The 23,066-nt window shown below is 43.1% G+C and overlaps 3 protein-coding genes across 4 annotated transcripts; 1 reads left to right on the top strand and 2 right to left on the bottom strand.

The window, feature by feature from the left end:
• Window positions 1–2,555: 2,555 nt before the first annotated feature.
• LOC140056437 (uncharacterized) lies at window positions 2,556–14,058 on the bottom strand. Of its 2 annotated transcripts, XM_072101805.1 has the most exons (10): window positions 14,013–14,058; window positions 13,321–13,418; window positions 12,494–12,849; window positions 5,879–6,833; window positions 5,521–5,643; window positions 5,284–5,406; window positions 4,833–4,952; window positions 4,358–4,480; window positions 2,983–3,102; window positions 2,556–2,866 (listed from the first exon to the last, which is right to left on the bottom strand). In XM_072101805.1, exons 6-10 carry the CDS (start codon window positions 5,398–5,400, stop codon window positions 2,684–2,686), a joined length of 663 nt encoding a protein of 220 aa, XP_071957906.1. In that variant the 5' UTR covers window positions 5,401–5,406; window positions 5,521–5,643; window positions 5,879–6,833; window positions 12,494–12,849; window positions 13,321–13,418; window positions 14,013–14,058; the 3' UTR covers window positions 2,556–2,683. The 2 variants fall into 2 exon arrangements, with proteins under 2 accessions (XP_071957906.1, XP_071957905.1); XM_072101804.1 differs by lacking the exon at window positions 14,013–14,058 and having other exon boundaries at window positions 13,321–13,499.
• On the top strand, window positions 9,111–12,321 carry LOC140056435 (uncharacterized). Its single transcript, XM_072101802.1, has one exon. The coding sequence runs from the start codon at window positions 9,212–9,214 to the stop codon at window positions 11,939–11,941; it is 2,730 nt and encodes a 909-aa protein (XP_071957903.1). The 5' UTR covers window positions 9,111–9,211; the 3' UTR covers window positions 11,942–12,321.
• A 284-nt stretch (window positions 14,059–14,342) lies between the features above and the next one.
• Window positions 14,343–22,855, bottom strand: LOC140057028 (junctional adhesion molecule A-like). Its single transcript, XM_072102564.1, has 5 exons — window positions 22,674–22,855; window positions 22,204–22,539; window positions 15,522–15,812; window positions 14,838–14,953; window positions 14,343–14,530 (listed from the first exon to the last, which is right to left on the bottom strand). Exons 1-4 carry the CDS (start codon window positions 22,729–22,731, stop codon window positions 14,853–14,855), a joined length of 786 nt encoding a protein of 261 aa, XP_071958665.1. The 5' UTR covers window positions 22,732–22,855; the 3' UTR covers window positions 14,343–14,530; window positions 14,838–14,852.
• Window positions 22,856–23,066: the final 211 nt, after the last annotated feature.

The raw sequence follows: 23,066 nt of genomic DNA, 5'->3' as shown, positions 1-23,066 counted from the left end.
TTAATAATGAACACGTATTATACTCCCCACGTCTAAACGGCAACATACAACACAAATTACTTTGTACCTGTGACATACACTGGTTTTTCATGTTATCTAAAGCTCTGTCTACAACACTATCAAACTAGTTTGACAAATATGATGGTGATATGCCCAACAAATATGGTAGTGATATGACATCATCATGTTCATATGGGCATATCACATTTTTTTGACATATAAAGTTTGAAAGTGTAAACAGAGCTTAACAATAAAAACCAACATAATATTCGTAAGTGTGTTTTCTCACCAGACTAATTATAATGTGTTTTTATAGATTCTGGTTTAAGTTAGTTACCTATCACCAACGTTCAATAACTGAATGCAGCATAATGCGCCCGGATATAATAACTAAGCCTCAACATGAATAGGTCTTATAATTCTTTGATCTTTCATCGCTGTATATTAATTTGAAACATACAAATACGATTATGTTGTAATATAATAATAACGAAAATGGTAAACCAGGGAAGAGTTATTTCCTTGGTAAACCTAGCCTATACAATCGGTCTTTATTATAGAAACCGTCAATTACCTTACTGCATGAGTTAGGTGGCTGTAAATGTACTGTGGTTAGATAAGCCCAAGAAAACAAATCACTCTGAGAGAAGTCCAAAGTATTTTGTCTATCTGGGTCGTCGCGTTTACTCAACAGACTAATACAATAAACATTATTAATATTCATCGACTCGACTTCAAAACAACACACAAACATAACTGTTGATCGCATACTGATAAAATCAGGAAGTTTTTGCACAGTGAATGAATTAACATGACGTATTTCGGTCGTCGCAAATCTAAACCTCAATATACTGGTATTGTTAATGCCGTTATGTCGAAATATATACACAATCAATTAATTAAATTGACCGAGGACCATATTTTAAAAACGTATTAGGGATGTACATATGATTTCTAAACCATTGCGAGATAATGGATATCGCCACACGCGCTCGCCGTACAGCCGTCTCCGTAAATTGCTGTGACGTCACAGGTGTATCGCAAAATTTACGTCATGAGTTTTTTAGCAAAGTCTGGCAAATCGTGAAAATTTCTAGTAATCTCGCGATTGTTCTGAAATCATATGTACATTCCTAATACGTTGTTAAAATATCGTCCTCGGTCAAGTTGTCCTTTAAATTCCGGTGATTTTATTATAATAAAGCAGATCAACTGGTTTTCTGTGTTTGGAGTGAAATTTGCGGTAATTAGCTAAATAATGAAATAACAAAGTGGTTTTTTTTTCTGGATTTTAGGCTTTGATTTAATATTCGAATTACTTGGGAATATTAATGATTAATTGAGTAAGATGAGTAATCCGAAAATAGATTTTTAATATGTTTAGCTAGGATTGGACCCCCTCTCCTTCCTGAATTAGAACAGATACGACATCGCAAGCAAGCATATTGTAGAAAAGTAGAGGAGGAAATCAGACTGAATGTTCCCTCAGTAGGTCTAATAAAATGACTGTCTAGGCTAAATTATGATAGAAGTGACATTAGATTTACGTGGGGGTTGTTGGCACCCGACGGCCCCCAGTCCTTGACGACGCCACTGCAACACATTTTTGTTTATTGCTATACTCGATTGCTGGAATACAGAATCAGTATGAAAGTGAGCACGTATAACATTATAATAAGTTCACAGATTTTGTTTACACCTATTTTATATTGAATACAACGGTTTTTTTTATGTTTGATTATTGTCACAGACTACGGTGCGGCTTTAGAATTTTATCCAATAATACGATAAATTAATATTAATTTTCCCTCAACCCAAATATTACATTTCATATGTGCTTAGCGCGTTCCTTGTTCATTACAACGTCGTTCATTCATCTTTTATTGGTATAATAATTTATTATACAAATAAAAATCAGAAAATCTCTGTTGATTCACTATATTATACAATAAACACTATATCATTTAATATTTCCTATTATGATCCAGGTGTTCTTTCCAAGAGTATGCAAATTATCGTGAGAAATGTTTATTATAAGTGGCAATAGATTGAGGGACAAAATACTTGTCATTTAGTACGACTAACTTACTAGGTTGACGTATACTTTTAGATGGGAGAATTAGTAATTCGTTACGTGTTTAGAAGATAATTAATATGTCACCGAAGTTGTACGAGACGGCTTGGTATGCCGTGTGTTGTTATGCAAATAGGATTCCCAACGTATGTGGCAACGGGCGTGTGTCTCAGATTAAACACGACAAATATTTAAAACAAATAGTTTGATTTTTGTTTGTTGTTGGAGGGGTTGGGGCTGAGATGAAATAATGTATTCTTTATAAAGAGAGTGGTCGGATTGGGAGAGAACACGTTTAAAAATGGAGAGAACACGTTTAATCATGGAGAGAACACGTTTAACAATGAAGAGAAGACGTTTAATCATGGAGAGAACACGTTTAACCACGGAGACAACACGTTTAACCATGGAGAGAACACGTTTAACCATGGGGAGAACACCTGCATAATATTTAAAGTTAGAAACAGATACATCATCTCCAGTTCAGAGTACCATTTATACACAATTCAGTCTTCTCTATTAACAATCTGAGTTAAACTTTATACTATACATAGCTTTCTTCATCGTGTTTGTAATTTTCAAACTTGTGATGGTTACCTTTAGGCAAACTTATTTGCTGATAGCTGAAATTAAATAAAATACCCAAACACCAATCGATTGGTCAATTACCAGTTTCACAGAATATTCCAGTAAAACATGATGAACAGGTACATGTGTATGCTGTACAGGAACCAGAAAACTGGACACATACAGCTCCATTCTGACAAAAATTGTTGGAGCAAGCATTTGACGCTGATGATAATAAATACATTTATTCGAGTTAAAAAAATGATTTTATACTGCAATGTACATGAATTAAATTTGTATTTGAACTCTGATAAAAGCAAACAGACAAACATAGAACTTACAAGTTTCACAGAATGTTCCAGTAAAACATGATGGACAGGTACAGATGTATGCTGTACAGGAACCAGAAACCTGGACACAACTAGCTCCATTCTGACAAATGTTGCCAGTGCAAGCATTTCCTGATAATACAAAATGAATGCATTCTAGTTACATTTATACTGAAAAATTATAGGGCAGATTCGGCACGGGCTGACAAGCAGACAAATATTGAACTTGCGTCGAAGCATCAGACGCTGATAGTGAATATTATACAATTCAATTCAATTCAATTCATTTATTTTTTCAGAAGACATATAAAACATATAAAACAATAAAAATACAGACAAGAAAACTAACACCAGTCTGGCGGATTGTAGAAAAGTGAGAAGTCACTATGCGACGACTCTCCCTCTGGTGCAGACAAAAACAAGTTAACAGCAAAATGCATTAAAAAAGGCAGGGAAAAACTTAGAGGAACCAAAAAGGCACAAATTAGTCACTTCAATAGGGAGGGTATCCAACAACCTTGGAAAGGAAATAAAAACAGAGCGGTAAAATGTATTGGTACGAGAACCCTTATGCCTAAAAACTAGTTTATAATTTTTACGAGAAACTGGTGTGGGCAACAATGCACCATCAACCAGAAAATCTACGTAGAGACACTTAATAACAAATTTAACATGAAGAAATTTAAGTCTATGGTCAACCGGGGTAGTTTGAGGAAGGTAAGTCGGGCTTCGTAAGATGGACGTAGGGAATATATAGTTTGGAAATAGCCTGGAAAACATGATCTAGTGAAACGTCTTTGGATAGATTCGATTTGGTTGATGGTGCATTGTTGATGTGGTAACCACACGGGAGCTGCATATTCAACGATTGGCCTTACTATAGTTGTGAAAAGTTTTAAAAGAACAAGGTGGTCATTGGTCTTAACACAACGTTTAATAAAACCCACAAGTCGGTTACATTTAATAACAGATTGGGATATATGCTGGTTCCATTTTAAATCCGACGTTAAAGTAACTCCAAGGTATTTATAGTGGGACACTGTTTCGATTTGATTATTAAGGATAAAATATTGGAAAGAGTTGTGGTTTTTTGAGCGGGTTATTTCCATGACTTTACATTTACCAAGATTGAGGGACATACGATTTGTTTCACCCCATTTATTGATAGAGTTGAGGTCAGCCTGTAAAAAGTCACAATCAACTGGGGATTTGATTACTCTATAGAGAACAGTGTCGTCAGCATATTGTGGCATGTGGGATGAGATCAAGGTAGAAAGATCTGCAATTATATTATACAAAAGAGAAAATTACAGTGTCAGAAAACTATAGACTGTAAAATACATATTTGAATTCTGATAAAGAAAAGCAGAAAAAACATAGAACTTACCAGTTTCACAGAATGGTCCAGTAAAACATGATGGACAGGTACACGTGTAAGAAGTACAAGAACCAGCAACAATGGTACATACACCTCCATTCTGACATACGTTTTTGGAGCAAGCATTTGACGCTGATAATAATAAATACATTTATTCGAGTTAAAAAAATGATTTTATACTGCAAAGTACATGATTAAATTTGTATTTGAACTGTGATAAAAGCAAGCAGACAAACATAATTTACGAGTTTCACAGAATGTTCCAGTAAAACATGATGGACAGGTACATGTGTATGCTGTACAGAAACCAGAAACCTGAACACAAGCAGCTCCATTCTGACAAGCATTGTTGGAGCATGCATTCAATACTTATAATAATAAATAAATGTATTTGAGTAACAAACATGCTTTATACTGTAAAATACATGAATTAAATTTGTATTTGAATTGTAAATAAAAACAAACAGAAAAACATAGAACTTACAAGTCTCACAGAATGATCCAGTATAACATGTTGGACAGGTACATGTGTATGCTGTACAGGAACCAGAAACCTGGGCACAACTAGCTCCATTCTGACAAATGTTGCCAGTGCAAGCATTTCCTGATAATAAAAAATGAATGCATTCTAGTTACATTAAATACTGGAAAATTATAGGGCAGATTCAGTCGTCACGGGCTGACAAGCAAACAAACATAGAACTTGCGTCGAAGCATCAGACGCTGATAGTGAATATTATACAAAAGAGAAAATTACAGTTTTCAGAAAAGTATAGACTGTAAAATACATATTTGAATTCTGATAAAGAAAAGCAGAAAAAACATAGAACTTACCAGTTTCACATAATATTAAAAAAAATGATTTTATACTGCAATGTACATGATTAAATTTGTATTTGAACTGTGATAAAAGCAAGCAGACAAACATAACTTACAAGTTTCACAGAATAATCCAGTAAAACATGATGAACAGGTACACGTGTATGCTGTACAGGAACCAGCAACGGCGTTACATGTACCTCCATTCTGACATGCGTTATTGGAGCAAGCATTTAACGCTGTTAATAATAAATAAATGTATTCGAGTTACAAAAAATGATTTTATACTGCAATGTACATGATTAAATTTGTATTTGAACTGTGATAAAAGCAAGCAGACAAACATAACTTACGAGTCTCACAGAATGTTCCAGTAAAACATGATGAACAGGTACATGTGTATGCTGAACAGGAACCAGAAACAGTGTTACAAGCAGCTCCATTCTGACAAAGGTTGTTGGAGCAACCATTTGACGCTGATGATAACAAATACATTTATTCGAGTTAAAAAAATGATTTTATACTGTAAAGTACATGAATTAAATTTGTATTTTCACATAATGTTCCAGTAAAACATTTTAATTTGTATTCTAACGTATGACTCAAGCGACGACTTAAAATCTAGTTTTATATACTTTCTTTATTATTGAAAAGGCTCAATGTATAATTTGGCTTGTTATCTACAGTACTTTCCCGGTAGTGAAAACTCACGAGTTTCACACAATTGTCCAAAGAAACACTGTGGACAGGAACATGTGTATCCCATATGTAACAGGTTCAGACTACTAGCGTCGTAGCTTTATCGCGTAGTATTTTCAGGAGCTGCAGCACTGGCACAAACACAATAAAATCATCCACAGAGACAGTTCTTGGTTTGGAAAAGTTAAATTCTTTTATTGAAGCTAGTAACCAGTCGGAAGGAGATAGAACAAAAACAGTGTTACTATTTAAGATAACATCAGTGATCGTATCATTAACGACAGTATAGGCTACTATTGCGTTGTGTCTAGTATAACAATCGATTAACTAATCAACTATATTAACTATAGTATAACATCAAATAACTAATCAACTATATTAACTATAGTAAAACAATTCTAAAATTAAGAGAGATAAAAATATAGATGCTTACCTAGTAACCAGTCGGAAGGAGATGAAAACCTTCACTTTGGGCTAGGCACTAGTAAGTGTCATCCATTCCCAGTTGGGTACTATGACAATTTTTAACCGATGGTACATACATTTACCATAACGTTATTTCGTAGTTTACAGAACGATTGTATTGTAACTCGAGTCATACACATGTAATTATCAATTTAAAGTTCGGTTATACAAAAAAAGAAACTATTAAAAATGCAAATCAATTAACAAAATCCCTTGTCCATTTATGAACTGACCCATACTGAAACATTATACACTAAATATTCATGACCATTTTCCCGCCACTTGGATGAGGTGACTCATCTATTTATAGCATGGTCACTTATCATTCCAGCTTTTACTTTAATGGGTCCCACAAGGTTTCTCAGATTCAAGTCAGATTCAGCAGATAAATCATTCAAGTATTTGGGTATAAGCATACCTGTTACCCTGTTACACATAGAACTAGAAGACGGTGTACAAACACCTCCATTAGAACAAGCGTGATTGGAACAGTTATTTGACACTGAAATTAAACAAAGCAATATATTGGGTACCGATCTAGTTAGTCTATATCGTGCCTGCTTACCTGGATAAACACGACATAAGCCCTTTTCCACGAAGTGCGAAACAATTACGAAAAGAAGAATTTAGCGGTAGCTCACCTCCATGATAAATGGGACAGTCCGCTATAGCGCCCTCTAGTGGAACCACTCCCACGTAATACCGTCATCATTTCTTTTCGTATCGTCGTAGTTGACAGACACGAAGTTTTTCGAAGAGAAGACGAGTTTCAAGGAATTCTACAGACTAGAATAGTCTAGCTAGCCGAGGCTAAGTTTAACTTTACATTATTTAGATACGTTGGAATACGTTGCCGTTGTTGTTTAAACAAGGCAGAAATATCGTTTCTTATTGTTATTTTGAGAATTTGATACGTTGCAATCCGTTGACTCGCCTAGCAAGCGAGTCAGAAATAGCTTTAGAGTTCACCGGGGTCACCGGCCGAGTGTAGGCAACGCTATACAGCAGAATCAGTCAGGCGCTAGGTTAAGAGACTGTTGTTAGGTAGTTGATTGTGTGTCTGTTAGACAGGTGTTTTGCACCATCATGCCTAAGCAAGAGTGTGTCCAGTGTAGGGGCCCGCGGACGACGGTGAAATGGGATCGCCACATGCGATGTATTAAGTGCCGTACGTGCAATCAGGATAACCCGTGTGACGTTTGCGTTCGCTGGACGCCAGCCAAGTTTGCGTCGCTTCCGCGGCCCGTGGAACGCACTGTTGAGGTCGGTGTTCCGGAGGAGTCCGCGCCTGTGGCGGCTCCAGTGGTAGCTACGCACGATGTCGTGCAACGCGAGGAAGAGCCTGTGGCTTCCGTTCCACTTGCGAAGGAGGTTTTTCTCGGCGCCGCGCCTGTTCCCGCTGCGGCCTCTGCAGCCCCGGACCCTAATGAGTTGTCTCCGGCGTTGTTGCATGCCATTGCGGCGGCGGTAAGGGCTTTACCAAGGGACGAGCCTACGGTAGCCCCAGCCCAGCGTCCTCCGATTCCGTATTATCCGGTGCCCCCTCCTCAGACACCACTACCGCCCTTTTCTGAGGGTGCTTCGATGGAAGACGACTATTTGTCTGATCGCACTATGGTCACGCTCTCGGATGAGGAGAGAGCCGCGTCGCTTAGGGGGCCCGGTGAGGAGGGTTTACAGGCGCTCGTGAACAGAGTTCTTCCGGCGGTACTGGCCTATCTTGGAATCGACTACTCGCTCCGCGAGCCTAAGCCTACGCCTTCAACTAAGCGGTTTTCTACTTTCGGCGTGCGTACGCCTCTTAGGAAAAGCACTACCTGTCCGGTGGTGCCTCTCGACCAAGAACTGATCGACCGCTTAGACATGTTTGCGCGCGACTCAACAACGACACGTAGAGCCGCACCGTACATTCTCTCGTCGGCGTTTCCGGTGCCGTCAGCGCAATTTGATAAGTACATCATTGCACCGGGAGTGCCTGATGCAGCCAAAGACCGCGTCCGAGAGGACCAGGGCGTAGAGGCTGGCAAGACCAACTACTTGGCTCCGAAGGCTGCTAAGACAGAAGAGACGCTTCTCGCAGTTGATAGAGCCGCCCGCGAGACAGTACGCGTGACGTCTATTTCTGGTTATCTCTTGTCGTTCCTGGCGGACCCGGAACACCCTAGAGAGCGCGATGACGAGGTCATCACTTTGCTGCAGCAAATAACTGGTCTTATCGCTGATCAGCAAGCATTTATTTCCGTTACGTCGGCCGCTGCTCGCCGGGTCAACGTCCTCCAGGGGACAGATATCGCGCCAGCGCAATATCGTAGATTCACTACATCGGAATCTTTCGGCGCTAAGGATCTCTTCTTCGGGAGTTTCTCCCAGAAGGAAGATAAGTGGGCGCGTGAGCGGGAGGCACGTCGTGAAACTCGATCGAGATTCCCGCAGAAACGTCGGGCTAGCCGTGGACGTTCGGGACCATCCAGACCGCCTCCCCCTTTTCCGGCTCCAGTACCGCCAACGCAACCGCCAGTACCGACACCGGCGCGTCCTGATACGCAGGCTTCTACTTCTTCCCGCGTTCGCACCCCACATGACATCAACAGATATCCCCGACCTGCACGAGGCAGGCCCGGAAGATATGACGCCAGCCATAAGAGCGGCAGGCGTCCGGGTGCGTTCGCGCGTCGCCGGTGACGCGATCGGTACGCCCGTCCCCAACATCGACGGGCAGGTGGGGGGTCGCCTAGGACGGTTCGCCCGAGTGTGGGAGACCCTGTCGGAGGACAGGTGGATTCTCGCCACCATAAAAAACGGCTACAGCATCGAATTTACGAGCCCCCCGGTGAGCGGGGGCGCTCGGTCGACAAGAATTCCGCCAGAGCCTCTAAAGAGATGTGCGCTTCTGGACGGCCTCAATTCTCTACTCCAAAAGGGAGCAGTAGAACCAGTCGACGAACGATGCGCCGTCTCGGGACACGAGTCGACCGTCTTCCTCACAGAAAAGAAGACAGGCGACTGGCGACCTATTTTAAATCTGAGGAGTCTAAACAAGCGGTTTATTCGGCCCCAAAGGTTTCGGATGGAGACAGTCTCATCCATCCTTCTGGGGCTAAGACGAGGAGACTGGGCAGCCTCGATAGACCTGAAAGATGCGTACTTTCACGTTCCTATCGCAGAGGCAGATCGACGTTGGCTACGTTTCAGAATCCTCGACCAATTGTACCAATTCGTCGCTTTGCCGTTCGGCCTATCGACGGCTCCTCGCGTGTTTACACGCATAGTCAGAACGCTGGCGTCGTTCTTCCACAAACATGGAATAAGAGTATTCATGTATCTCGACGATTGGTTGGTCGTGGCCCAGTCCAGGGACAGGCTGATGAGCAGTCTACAATATGTCCTTCTCGTAACGGAACAGGCAGGTTTCATTGTCAATCGGGAGAAGTCGTGCCTGGTGCCGACACAGCTCCCGTTATACCTCGGAGCACAGATAAATCTCGTGACGGGCTTGGCGTGTCCATCCCAACAACGCATCGCGTCTGCAATGAGTGCAGTACGCAATCTAATATCTGCTCGTGCTCCGACGGCTTACGAATGGCTCAGAGCACTGGGTTGTCTGGCCAGCTTCGTTGCCTTGGTTCCGTATTGCCGGCTACGTATGAGACCTTTACAGCTGCATCTGCTGGCTCATTACCGACCGCACATAGACTCCCTACACAAAGTGGTTCCGTCGAATGCATTCATTCAGACGCATCTCGAATGGTGGCTGGTAGAAGGCAGGTTGACTGTGGGAATGCCGATTCAAAAATCTTTGCCGGACGTCCGTATAGAGACAGACGCATCCGAGACAGGCTGGGGCGGTTGCTCCAGGGCACTCCGCGCCTCCGGCCTTTGGACGGTCGAGGAGGCGCGCTCCCACATCAACCTCCTAGAACTCTGGGCAGTCGTCAGGACCTTGAAGGCCCTTCGACCTCACGTGGCCGGTCGTCACGTCCTTATCCATTCCGACAACACAACAGTGGTAGCATATATAAATCGTCAGGGAGGCACGAGGTCACCGACGTTATGCTTCCACCTCTGGAGACTGATGATGTGGTGCATAGGCAACAACATCAAACTCTCGGCTGCCCACATTGCGGGCAGCCTCAACATTGTGGCGGACGCTCTGTCCCGACAAACACTTTGTCCCACGGAATGGCGCCTTCTACCCAGCATTGCCACACTGATTTTCGACCACTTCGGGCGGCCTCATATAGATCTGTTTGCGACGTCAGACAACACACAGCTCCCGACCTTCTGCACAAGGTTTCGGGATGCACGTGCGTGGGCGGTGGATGCCCTATCCATACCGTGGGACGGACTATGGGCTTATGCGTTTCCACCGATCTCACTAATACCAACTGTTCTGACGCACATTCAGCGCCATCCTTGCCGGGTCCTTCTGATCGCCCCGGGCTGGGCTCGACAAGCATGGTATCCACTGCTTCTCGACCTGCTCTACGATCATCCCCTGCGTCTTCCAGTTCGAGAGGATCTGCTGACGCAGGGCCGAGCTGTGTTCTCACTACAGAACCTACAATCCCTGCGCCTGACTGTATGGCCATTGTCAGGGATCAGCTCCGAGACTCAGGCATTCCAGATGGCCCTGCCGCCCTCGCGGCGAAATCTCGTCGGGAATCTACTCTTACCGTCTACAATAGCCGATTAAAGCATTTCTTTACATGGTGCAGGCGCCAACAAATAACGCCAGGGTTGGTTACCCTTGGTCAAGTATGCGCCTTCCTGCATTACCTATTTGAGTCAGGTCTTCAGGTCCGCACCATTTCAGGCTATAGGTCCGCCATTGGGGCGGTGACACCAACACTGAAAGACGGTTCTACGATTTCGTCATCCTCCGTTATCACTCAGCTGATACGGGGGATGTTCAGACAACGACCTCCAGTCAAGGTCTTGATTCCTCGATGGGATGTCAACGTCGTTCTAGCCGCTCTTACACGCCCGCCATTTGAGCCTATGAGTAAGGCTTCTCTTTACAATCTCTCGCTGAAGACGGCGTTCCTGCTCGCATTGTCATCGTGCAGACGCCGAGGCGAGGTGCACGCTCTTACCTTAGAACCAGGGCATGTGAGGTTCGAGCGAGGCGGCGTGAGGCTAGTGTTTAGGAAAGATTTCCTAGCAAAAACTCAGACGTTGAAATATTCGCCGCCGGCTGTGTTCGTCCCCACCATCACATCTTACTCGGCGGTTGACGGAGACAAACTTTGGTGCCCAGTGAGGGCCCTCAAGTGGTATATCCACCGCACAAAGACAATTAGAGACGGAGTGTCTCACCTGTTTGTCACCTCTGTTCCGCCACACCGCGCCGCAGCTAAATCGACCATAGCAAGGTGGGTCGTATCTACAATTCAAAACGCTTACACGTCATCGGACACACCGCCGCCGGCACACATGCATCAATTGCGCGCGGTTGCCACTTCGTGGGCGTTGTTCGCGGGTGTCCCTGTAGCTGACATTATGGAAGCGGCATGGTGGCGAACACAGTCTACATTCACCTCTTACTATCTTTCGGATGTGTCCGCTAACCTAGCTCCAGTGGCGACAGCAGTACTGAAGCCTCGTCTATAGGTATGTACTGGTAAAATTTTGTTACTTGTCTCCCACCGCCGACTAGATATCTAGTCCGGTGCTACACTGGCTTATGTCGTGTTTATCCAGGTAAGCAGGCACGATATAGACTACACAAACCAGAAATGGTGTTGGTAGTCTATGAGTGCCGCTTACCTGGATAAACGCCCGCCCGCCGTCCCCTCAGACAAGAGGTCTTGGGAAATGATGACGGTATTACGTGGGAGTGGTCCCACTAGAGGGCGCTATAGCGGACTGTCCCATTTATCATGGAGGTGAGCTACCGCTAAATTCTTCTTTTCGTAATTGTTTCGCACTTCGTGGAAAAGGGCTTATGTCGTGTTTATCCAGGTAAGCGGCACTCATAGACTACCAACACCATTTCTGGTTTGTGTAATATAGGCCTAAACAATATTTTTATATTCCAAAAATAAATACAGTACTATGAAATTGAATTATTTTAAAACTATATTATAAACAACTAAAAAATATACTATGACTACCGTCTGTATCTGTATACAAATATTTGAATTTAACCGTATACGTACATACCACATTTAATGTCACAGTACCATCATCAACAGGTGGGTCATCAAATATAACAACTTCACATTGATATGTGCCACTGTCAATTCGCAAAGTGTTAGTAATCACAAGAATTTTATCATCATCTCTATCAACGCCAAATCTCTCTTGGTACGAAGGTTCTATGATTGTAGATCCACTCTGAGTTGCTGATATTCTATCTGCTTCCCCGTCTATGATGTTATTCCATGTCACAATAGGATCACTTGAACTAGTACTACTGTCTCTTGTATATGTACATGTCATTCTTGTGTCAGAGCCTTCATGTACAGCATCTAAGTTGTTGATATTTACAGACACTCCATAACAAATGCAGAATAAAACTAAATAAAAAAAATACACATCAGTAGGCCTATTATTATTATTATTATTCAAAAATGCATCCTCTTTAAAAACCGTTCATCTTCTACAGAGAAGAAAGCTTGTATAAAATTCAGGAAACTTAGGAGAGCAAAAGAGACAATTCTAAAAGATAAATTTTATAGCGAAAGTCGGACATAACCATATTGAAACGAGAAGAAAAAAGTTATATTTATTACAATAATTCGTGTCGCCGAATATGCTCAGGCAGGTATTTATAGATTTTGAAAAAAATAGTGAAATTGTCGACTATGGACCTTCCATAAAAAATCTAAACCTAGTTAGTAGTCCTGCCAATTCTAGCATCAAGTGGCTAAAACTAACCAAGTGTGTTATCAAACAGTCGTAAGATTTATTAATCTGGCAAAGAATAGTGGCTACAGCTAACTAAGGGTGTTGTGCTGTCGTAGTACAGTTGGTCACTGTGTACTTACCTTGAAGGAGGATGCTAAACAAACAGATATCTTTATTTTCTGGAAACATTTCCTAACAGGATGCCTAGTTGTCATCCGTCAATTTCTTACACCTATCCCTTTCAATATAGTAACTAGTTAGGCTTATTGTTAAAGTAGATCCATATACAATGTGTTTGTTAGAACGCGCTCAACTGCACAGACAAGTCACAAGTTCAATCCTAATATGGTTTGTAAGACAGAATACATCCACTGTATGTTATTTTTATTAGTTTTATCGAACAATAAAAGCTACAATAACATTCTTTAGTGTGTTTTTACATCAGACCAGATACTGTACCTACTCACTAAAGTTAGCAATTACTAAATAAAGCCAATTTACTCGGCGGGTAAATAATTAAGCCTCACCTTGGTCTTATATTTTAATCCATTGCAATATGTCAATTTGAAACATACGGATATGATAAAATACAAGGAACTAGCCACTATACCCACATAAAAAAATCAGTTTATTTAATGAAAGCATAACACAAAACCATTACCTTATTGCAAACGTTTAATTGCTGGGTAAAAAACTGGTGCTGGATAAAATCAAGGATGAGGACCAAGAAAACAAATCTCCTAGTGGTATCATTCAATACTCGCAAGATTGTTAGTGATATCAGGATGTATTAATATTTCCCGCCATTATGTCAGAATATAAATAAACATACCGAATGTTGGCCAATAAATAATAAAACGTGGTTGAAGTGATGGACCCTGATCATTTTTATACAAATATGATATTATATCATGACATCATAAGTAACATTCGCGTTTCCCGCATTAACCCGCGACGCGTACATGAAATACTGGCTAACTCGGGTTTATATTAGGAATTACGTCTGATCTATAAGAACTCGTTATATAAATGTTATCTGTTAATTCGAGTAAGGCAACTTTCAAACATATCAGCTAAAACATATATATAGAAACGTCCATCAACATAAGAAACCTTAATAATGATGAAGTGTTTTTTTATTTTTCACAATATTTATCTGCAAAAAATACAGTAAGCCACTGCAATATGTTTATAATCGGCCTAAAAATTGTATTATTCTATATATTAACTGTATCATTTATCTGTTGTCATTCTCTGCATTTACATATACAGCTTGATCTTTCTTCTGTAAATATTGGTATGTGTGGTTTGTTTCTTGATCTGTCTCTCTGGTATAAGTCATAATAACGCCTGTTTAAAAAAAATAGAGCAGTTTATTGCATGAACATAAACGAAAAGAAATACAATCTTGTAAACCTATTGGTGACATTGATAATGATGATGACAAGTGAAAGTGAGTAATGAAAGTTGAAGTATGGCATCCTTACTCCTGATTGGTTGTCGTTTTTCGATGTAGAAAAAACATAAAACATCAAAAAGCACTTTTTATTGTTAATACATTTCATTACTTATGCGGTGTACCGCGGTAGTTTACTAATTATTGAGCATTTTACTCTTATTTTATGGTTCTATTTTCTGAATCAGAATTATGCTTTACCTGTGGATTTGTCTTCTATAATTTGCTGATGATAAAATCAACAAGCAAACAGATAATGAATCCAATGAGCACATCAACAAACGTCATTCCAACAACAAGACCCGTCGAAGTTGAACCTTTTATAATAAAATACAAGTGATAAATATGAAGAGCGTATAAGTACAGATCCAAGGAACACACATGTATATTTTCTCTTCAGCTTGTTGGCTTCTATTACTAATTTTCGCTATTACTATTAAAACAAAAACCGATAATGACATTGATTGGTTTTAAGGAAACAAAATCAAGAAACATTCGGTATCGTTTCGCAGCAAAACAAACATTTCCATGCTAGTCTATGTGGACACCAAACCCGGAAATTTACAATTTAAAGTGCAACGTACTTCTTATTGTTGACTTAGGATATAGAAGTAATCGTCAATGTTTAAAAAAAAACAAACAAATAAACAAGCATTATTATCGAAACTTATCATGCGTTCATATTTTAAAACGCATGCATAATAAAAAATAAACTTTCGCTGTGTGTTAGATGTGCTCTGTATACCTCACCATTGCTATCCATACCATGTAAAACTATTTAAAAAAAATTGGTAAGGAAAGAATGAAATGTATGTTTATATAATAGTATGTATTCACTGTATCAGTTAACAGTTATAGAACTATTGTTATTCCAATCGTACCCACCTAATGTGATGAGAGTAACATTATTGCTTAGTTTTCCTTGCATTCCATGATAAGCAGCATTCTCTGCTTTACACTGATAAACTCCCTCATCTTCTTCATCTACTCTATTAATTGTTAATGTAGCATAAAAAAACCGATACTTTTGTGTATCAGAATAATCAAGGATGACATCATCTTTGGTCCATGTGATGTTAATCGGTGGTAAACCATCAGGTTCAGTACATGTGAATGTTGCTGTTTCACCAATATTTGTAAACAATTGTGTTGGATTAAGAATTGGTTTTTCAAGATCTGTAATGGCGAAATTAAAATAGGATTGATAATAGCATTTGCAAAATTTACAATAGGAAAAGGCATGATTACAATATTAGATATTAGAGTTTTCACATCCTCTTTTTCCTATTATGTTGTTATAGGGTAGCTACCAAATTAATTGCTTTTTTGTATAGCGACACATGCCCGGCACTTCTGTTATAGCCCGTGCTAGAGGTCTCAGTAAAATTTTAATTGGGTTATAACCCACTGTCATCATTTTACAACCCAGTCTATATCGTGCCTAGCTTACCTGTATAAACCGACAATAGCCCGTGCTCTCCAGAGGGAGGGCTTAGATACGAAAGTGAAAAGTTCCTAGAACACCCCTGCATTATAATGGACCCGTCCGCAACCACGCCCTCATGTGGGAACGTACCAACGTACCACCGTCATCATTTTCTTTCGTAACGTGAGAGCGTTACGTCGTATGATACCAAGTGTTAGGATTGTACACTGTACATACTATACAAAGATTTCTATTACGCTGATTACTAGTTGACTTGGCCAGGATATTGAGTGTATTCCCACGGCCTGTTGCAGTACCAGCAGTTGATATTGTTCATATATCGTTGATCCGAGGGTCTTCCTTAGATATAAGGAAGATTAAGAAGGAGAAAACAACACCCACTTCGTTGGATTTTAGGCCGGAACGGCCACGCTACCGGAAGACAAAGGAAAAGCAATTTGCATTGCCACCTGGACTGCCTCAGCTGAGGCGTGGACGCACTGTTGCGTGAAACAACAACAAAGCCGTCGTCAGGTGGTATTGTTCTTTATCTTGCTAGGTTGCGTTCTGTGCCCGGATATGCCTAAGTCTGAATGTTGGCAATGCAGGGGCCAGCGTGCGACAGTCAAGTGGGACCGCCACTTGCTGTGCATTCACTGCCGCACCTGTAGCCAGGAGTCGCCGTGCGACGTTTTTGTACGTTGGACGGCTTCGCGGTCCGGACGTCCGTTGGGGCGTGTGCGGGTGGTAGACCCCGCACCCGTGGAGGTTCAGGTGGCCCCGCTAGTAGAAGAGACCGCGCGCTTGCAACGGCCGCTGCGCCTCCACCGCAGAGTGGTACGCAGGACGAGGGTTTGTTCCCACCCGTACTGGAGGCCATCGCGGCAGCGGTGCGAGCTCTACCGAGGGAGGTTGTGCCCTCGGCATCCTCGCTTAATTATCCTCCTGTGCCAGTTCTGCCTCCGCAGTACTTTCAAGGTCGAGGGACGCACCCATCGCCGGATGTCGGTGGGTACGACAGTGACAGGACCATGACCTCGCTGCCTAGTGAGGATCGCACAGGGTGGAGACGGTTTGCAGGCTCTTGTCAATCGTGTGGTTCCTGCTGTACTTTTGTACATTTGAGTAGAGTACGCCTATGACGCGCCGACGCCCGCGCCGGCTTCGAAGAGGTACTCTACCTTTGGGGTGCGTGCTCCATTGAAGCGGGTCACGACTTGTCCAGTTGCGCCGCTGGATCCCGAACTTGTCGTTAGGGTAGAGGCTATAGCGAAGGAGCCTAAAACCCGTAGAGCTGCATCTCAAGATCTCGCAGCAGCCTTCCCGCCTCCGCAGGACCAGTTTTCAACGCTATATATCGGCACCACCGATCCCGGATGCAGCGAAAGAAGCGTGCGCGCGAGGATCAAGGTCTCGACGCCAACGGCAGATTTCTGTCTCCTTCGGCCGCCAGAACTGAGGAGGCGCTAATCGCGGTCGTTACGAACGGTCTTGATGTCGGGCTACCTTCTGTCATTCCTCGCGGATCCGGACCATCCACGGCACCTTGACGCGGACGTGATCTGCTTGCTTCAGCAGTTTACGGGCCTGGTCGTGGACCAACAAGTGACAATTTCAATGACCTCGGCCACCGTGCGGAGGGTCAATTGACCGCTTCACAACTAGCGGGTCGTTCGGTGCTGTGGATCTCTTCTACGGTAATTTCGCCGAGAAGAAAAATAAGTGGGCTCGCGAGCGAGAGGCACGTCGCGAGACGAGATCACGCAAAACGCCTCCAGCCCCACTGCCGGTGGTGCCATCGATCTCACAACCGCCGCCGTCGGTCCGTAATCAGTCTGAGGTTGGGCAGACTCCTGGGCCGTCGCGACCCCGTAATTCCCGCCCCGCGCGTGGCGGTAAGCCGGGTAGGGGAGCACGTCGGGACCGCGGTTTGCGACGTGGTGACCGCAGGTGCCGGTAACGTGCAGGCGAGGTCCGTGCCGTCGGGGGCCGGACCAGTGGGAGGTCGTCTCCTACGGTTCGTCCGAGAGTGGGAGTAGCTGATGGTAGACAGCTGGATTCTCTCCACACTTAGCTACGGCTACCGCATAGAATTTACGAGCCCTCCAGTGTGTGGAGGTCCTCGTCCGACCACAATCCCCAAAGATCCAATAAAGCAACGAGTGCTTATGGACGGGATTGCCGCGCTGCTCCAAAAAGGAGCCGTAGTAAGGGTCGAAGAACATCATGCGGGCTCGGGCCACGAATCAACCGTATTCTTAACCAAGAAGTCCTCGGGGGACTGGCGACCAATTATAAATCTAAGACGTCTGAACAAACGATTTATTCGGCCCCGCAGGTTTCGGATGGAGACAGTCTCATCGATCCTGTTAGGGCTAAGACGAGGAGACTGGGCCGCATCGACAGATTTAAAAGATGTGTACTTTCACGTACCAATCGCAAAAGAAGACCAACGTTGGTTGCGGTTTCGAATCAACAATTGTCTTCACCAGTTCGTCGCGATGTCGTTCGGCCTATCAACGGCTCCGCGCGTGTTCACGCGCATAGTTCGAGCGCTCGGTGCGTTCTTTCACAAGCACGGCATTCGCATATTCATGTATCTAGACGACTGGTTAATCGTGGCTCAGTCCAAGGACCGGCTGGTGAGCAGTCTCAATTGCGTCCTTCTCGTAACGGAACGCGTAGGGTTCATAGTGAACCGGGAAAAGTTGTGCCTGGTGCCGACTCAGCATCCCATGTATCTCGGAGCGCAGATAGATCTCGTGTCGGGCAGAGTGTGCCCCTCACAGAAACGAGTAACCAAAGCCCTTGCTGCTATACAAGGCCTGATTACCGCTTCCGCTCCGACAGCATACGACTGGCTGAGAACGCTAGGTTTCCCAGCCAGCTTTGTAGATCTAGTTCCGTTTTGTCGGCTACGGATGCAGCCGCTGTAGTTCATCTGTTAGCCTTCTACCGGCCAGGTTCAGACTCATTAGACAAAGTGGTCCCGATGTCGGCGTTCATTGTAACGCACCTCCAATGGTGGCTAACGGACGGCCGATTGTTAGTGGGCAGATCAATTCAGAGATCAATTCCGGACACCCGAATAGAAACGGACGCGTCCGAAGCGGGTTGGGGCGGTTGCTCCAACCAGAGTCACGTCTCCGGCGTTTGGAGTGCCGAGGAGGCGTTAGCCCACATCAATCTCTTAGAACTTTGGGCAGTAGACCGAACGTTGAAAGCGCTACTTCCAAACATAAAAAATTCACACGTCCATGTCTGCTCGGACAACACAACCGTGGTCGCGTACATCAACCGACAAGGAGGCACGGAGTCTCCGACTCTTTGCTACCACACATGGACGCTCATACACTGGTGCATCGCGCACAGAATAACGCTGACTGCATCGCATATTCCGGGCAGCCAGAATGAGTCGCGGACACGCTGTCCCGACTCGCTTTACGCCCGACCGAATGGCGTCTGTTGCCGAGCATAGCCACTCAAATATTCGACCACTTCGGACGGCCGCACATAGACCTGTTTGCGACGTCAGAGAACACGCAGCTCCCGACATTCTGCAGTCGATTCCGGGATGCACGTGCGTGGGCGGTGGATGCCCTGTCCATGTCATGGGACGGTTTATGGGCGTACGCGTTCCCGCCGGTATCGATCATACCAATAGTTCTGACTCACATTCAGCGCTTCCGATGCCGAGTTCTGTTGATCGCACCGTTCTGGCCTCGTCGAGCGTGGTATCCGCTTCTTGCCAGTCTTCTTTACGATCACCCGCTGCGTCTTCCGGTCCGCGCGGATCTACTGACGCAAAATCGTGCGAGGTTCTCGACGATCAATCTACAATCCCTGAACCTGACTGTTTGGCCATGGTCAGGGAACAGCTCAGAGACTCGGGCATATCATCTGGAAGAGAGTCGACTCTCACTGTCTACAACAGCCGTCTACGACACTTCTTTCGCTGGTGCGGACAAGATAACATAGACCATAAGGCGATATCCTTGGGTCAGATCTGCGCTTTTCTGCATTACCTGTACGAATCATGCTTGCAAGTGCGCACGGTGTCAGGCTACCGGTCCGCGATTGCGGCCATTACGCCGCCATTCAAGAATGGCTCGACGGTTTTCAACTTCCGCAGTAATCACGCAGTTGTTACGCGGTATGTTCAGAGAGCGACCTCCGTCTAAGGTCTTAGTTCCACGTTGGGACGTTAACGTCGTTCTATCCGCACTCACTCGCCCGCCATTTGAGCCAATGAGCAAGGCTTCATTATATAATCTCTCGCTTAAGACAGCGTTTCTGGTGGCGTTGTCCTCATGTAAACGCTGAGGCGAGCTACATGCGCTCACGCTAGAGCCAGGCCATATACGATTTGAGCGTGGTGGAGTCCGGTTATTATTCAGGAAGGACTTTCTGGCCAAGTCCCAGACGTTAAATTTTTCGCCGGCTGTGTTCGTTCCATCAATGTCCGCATTCTCGGGGGTAGTAGAGGACACATCCTGGTGCCCGGTAAGAGCACTCAAATTCTACATCCACCGTACAGAGACGTTGCGAGAGGGTATATCTCACTTATTCGTCACATCGGTGCCCCCGTATCGGCCGGCCGCAAAATCCACGATTGCAACTGGGTCGTGGCAGCGACTCGGGCCGCTTATGAATCGTCCAGCACTTCGCGTTGTACGCTGGCGGTTCTATATCAGACATTATGACAGCGGCATGGTGGCGGACACAGTCTTCGTTTTCTGAGCATTATTTAAGGGACATTTCTGCAACCATGGCGCCAGTAGCAGCAGCGGTGCTAAAGCCTAGGTTATAGGTATGTACACCTCACTTGCTCTGCTCTTTGTTAACTTACTCCCACCGCCGACTAGTTCTAGTCCGGTGCTAATCTGGCTATTGTCGGTTTATACAGGTAAGCTAGGCACGATATAGACTACACAAACCAGTAGTGGTGTTAGTAGTCTATGAGTGCTAGCTTACCTGTATAAACTCCCTCCCGCCGTCCCCGCAGTCAAGTACGCGGAAAATGATGACGGTGGTACGTTGGTACGTTCCCACATGAGGGCGTGGTTGCGGACGGGTCCATTATAATGCAGGGGTGTTCTAGGAACTTTTCACTTTCGTATCTAAGCCCTCCCTCTGGAGAGCACGGGCTATTGTCGGTTTATACAGGTAAGCTAGCACTCATAGACTACTAACACCACTACTGGTTTGTGTAATTATTTTACAAGAAATACTGTATCTTTTTAAAAGTATTATTTGAATATTATTAACACTAATTCCAAATTGTACAATAATTATATTTCTTGGTTTATTGGTGTCTAAGATACAGATAACTTGTATACTTATTCTCTGAACTACATTTACAAGACCAAAAGCAATTGAATCTCTGTCACTGCAGTATAATTTTCTCAATTTACCTATAGTATTTCGAAAATACCACAGACCATTTGTTTTAAATTTTTTTCTAAATTTCCGGTGGTAATTTTCCTTTCCTCAGTGGGCTAACCACCGTACAACATTTTTACCTCTAAGGCTAATTAGTGTTATTGAGTTACAATTTTTCCCATTTTCACCAAATAAAAATTAGTTTTTCCACTTTGCAGCTGTACTGTCGTTCATTCTTTGTCAACATTTTCAATTTCTAGTGTATTATTTTCAAATTTCAAAATATTATTGTCATGGAACCATGTTCTTGTCATTTTTCATAAGCTACTGTCGAGCTGCAAGACATTGCAACTTTGCTCACTCTTACAACTTCCAAATCACCTAGTACTGACAGAGATGGCTTAACTGGTACTGGTACTGGTTCAAATAACCGTCTCACAGAGACATCTGGTAGCCATTGACTTGAAGTTGGCATTTGGATGTGTTACTTTTAAATCTAGGCCTACAGTATGACAGTGACTACTACCAAATTACACAGTCACAAAACAACTTATAAAACAGTTCATATATACAGTTAAAACATTGCTGGGAATTATAAATAATTAAATAAATTAACCAAATCTGTCATTAAGATAAGCAATGTCGTTGATGCAGAAACATAATTAATTCTGTGTTGCACAACATTTATTCCAATAAGAACCGAAAGAATACGCATTAATATTTGCATAAATTTAATTGTATTACTATCATATTACTTACAATATACAGTTAAAGTACATTTCGTCTGGAAGAGTATAGTAGCTCCAGTAGACTCGTCGTTTACTCCACACGTGTACGAGTCTGCGTCTCGTCTGCTAACATTTGTTATAGTCAAGCTAATATATCCTGCAGTATCACCCTGCTTTGGATTACTCAGCGAGTATCTAGACGCAGCATCTGAGTCGTCCTTTCTTGCAATTACCATCTCGTTTTTCTTCCAGTAGTATTTGCCGATCACGGCGTTTGTTGGTATGTAGTAACATGGTAATGTAATGGCGTCCTGTCCTTCAATTGCAACTTGTGATTTGGCAGTGAGTTTGTTGATACTTTGGCCCACTGAAAAAAAAAAGAAATAACATAACGTTCAATGTACTACAAATCATCATCATTTATTGTTAAAGATTAATTTGGTTAACTTGATGTGGACGGAAGTACAATGCACTATAGTTGATAGAAAGATGTGTACTTACTACAACCACAAAGTTGAAAAATCAGAAGAATCATCGCACTTTTACATTTCCCTTCCATTTCGCCTTGTCCCGCTTCGTAAGGTGATGATTATTCCGCTGTTATTGTATCGCACTCTACCATACTCCACTGTATTGTATACTTAAATACTGATTATTCCTGCTATTGTTATGATTATGATGAATTGCCGTTCACACTGATATATTATATTTACTTCCTCATAATTATAGTGCACTGTACTTCCGTCTAAATCTAGATGATCAAATTAATTTTCTAAACAGTATAAATTATTTAAAATAAAGTAAAAAACACATGACTTTCTAAAAATTGTATTTATAAAGTAGTTCTAACTACTATTTATTTTTTATAGGTATTTTCTAATGTCTTCCCTAAAA

This window comes from Antedon mediterranea, chromosome 8 (assembly GCF_964355755.1).
Source record: "Antedon mediterranea chromosome 8, ecAntMedi1.1, whole genome shotgun sequence".
NCBI lineage: Eukaryota > Metazoa > Echinodermata > Crinoidea > Comatulida > Antedonidae > Antedon > Antedon mediterranea.
The sequence above is the reverse complement of the archived record's forward strand: the minus strand, read 5'-3'. Positions and strand labels throughout refer to the sequence as shown.

Bases quoted from the DNA above. Each gene is read 5' to 3' on its own strand.
- LOC140056437 (XM_072101805.1), bottom strand. From the start codon at position 5,400: ATGCTTGCTCCAATAACGCATGTCAGAATGGAGGTACATGTAACGCCG. The intron at 4,953-5,283 runs GTAAGTTATGTT...TTTTATTATCAG, and splicing joins TGGATTATTCTGTGAAACTT to GAAATGCTTGCACTGGCAAC. The intron at 3,103-4,357 runs GTAAGTTCTATG...TTGTATTATCAG, and splicing joins TGGACCATTCTGTGAAACTG to GAAATGCTTGCACTGGCAAC.
- LOC140056435 (XM_072101802.1), top strand. From the start codon at position 9,212: ATGTGCGCTTCTGGACGGCCTCAATTCTCTACTCCAAAAGGGAGCAGT.
- LOC140057028 (XM_072102564.1), bottom strand. From the start codon at position 22,731: ATGGAAGGGAAATGTAAAAGTGCGATGATTCTTCTGATTTTTCAACTT. The intron at 15,813-22,203 runs GTAAGTAATATG...TCGCCATTACAG, and splicing joins ATGTACTTTAACTGTATATT to ATCTTGAAAAACCAATTCTT. The intron at 14,954-15,521 runs GTGGGTACGATT...TTATTATAAAAG, and splicing joins TGTTACTCTCATCACATTAG to GTTCAACTTCGACGGGTCTT.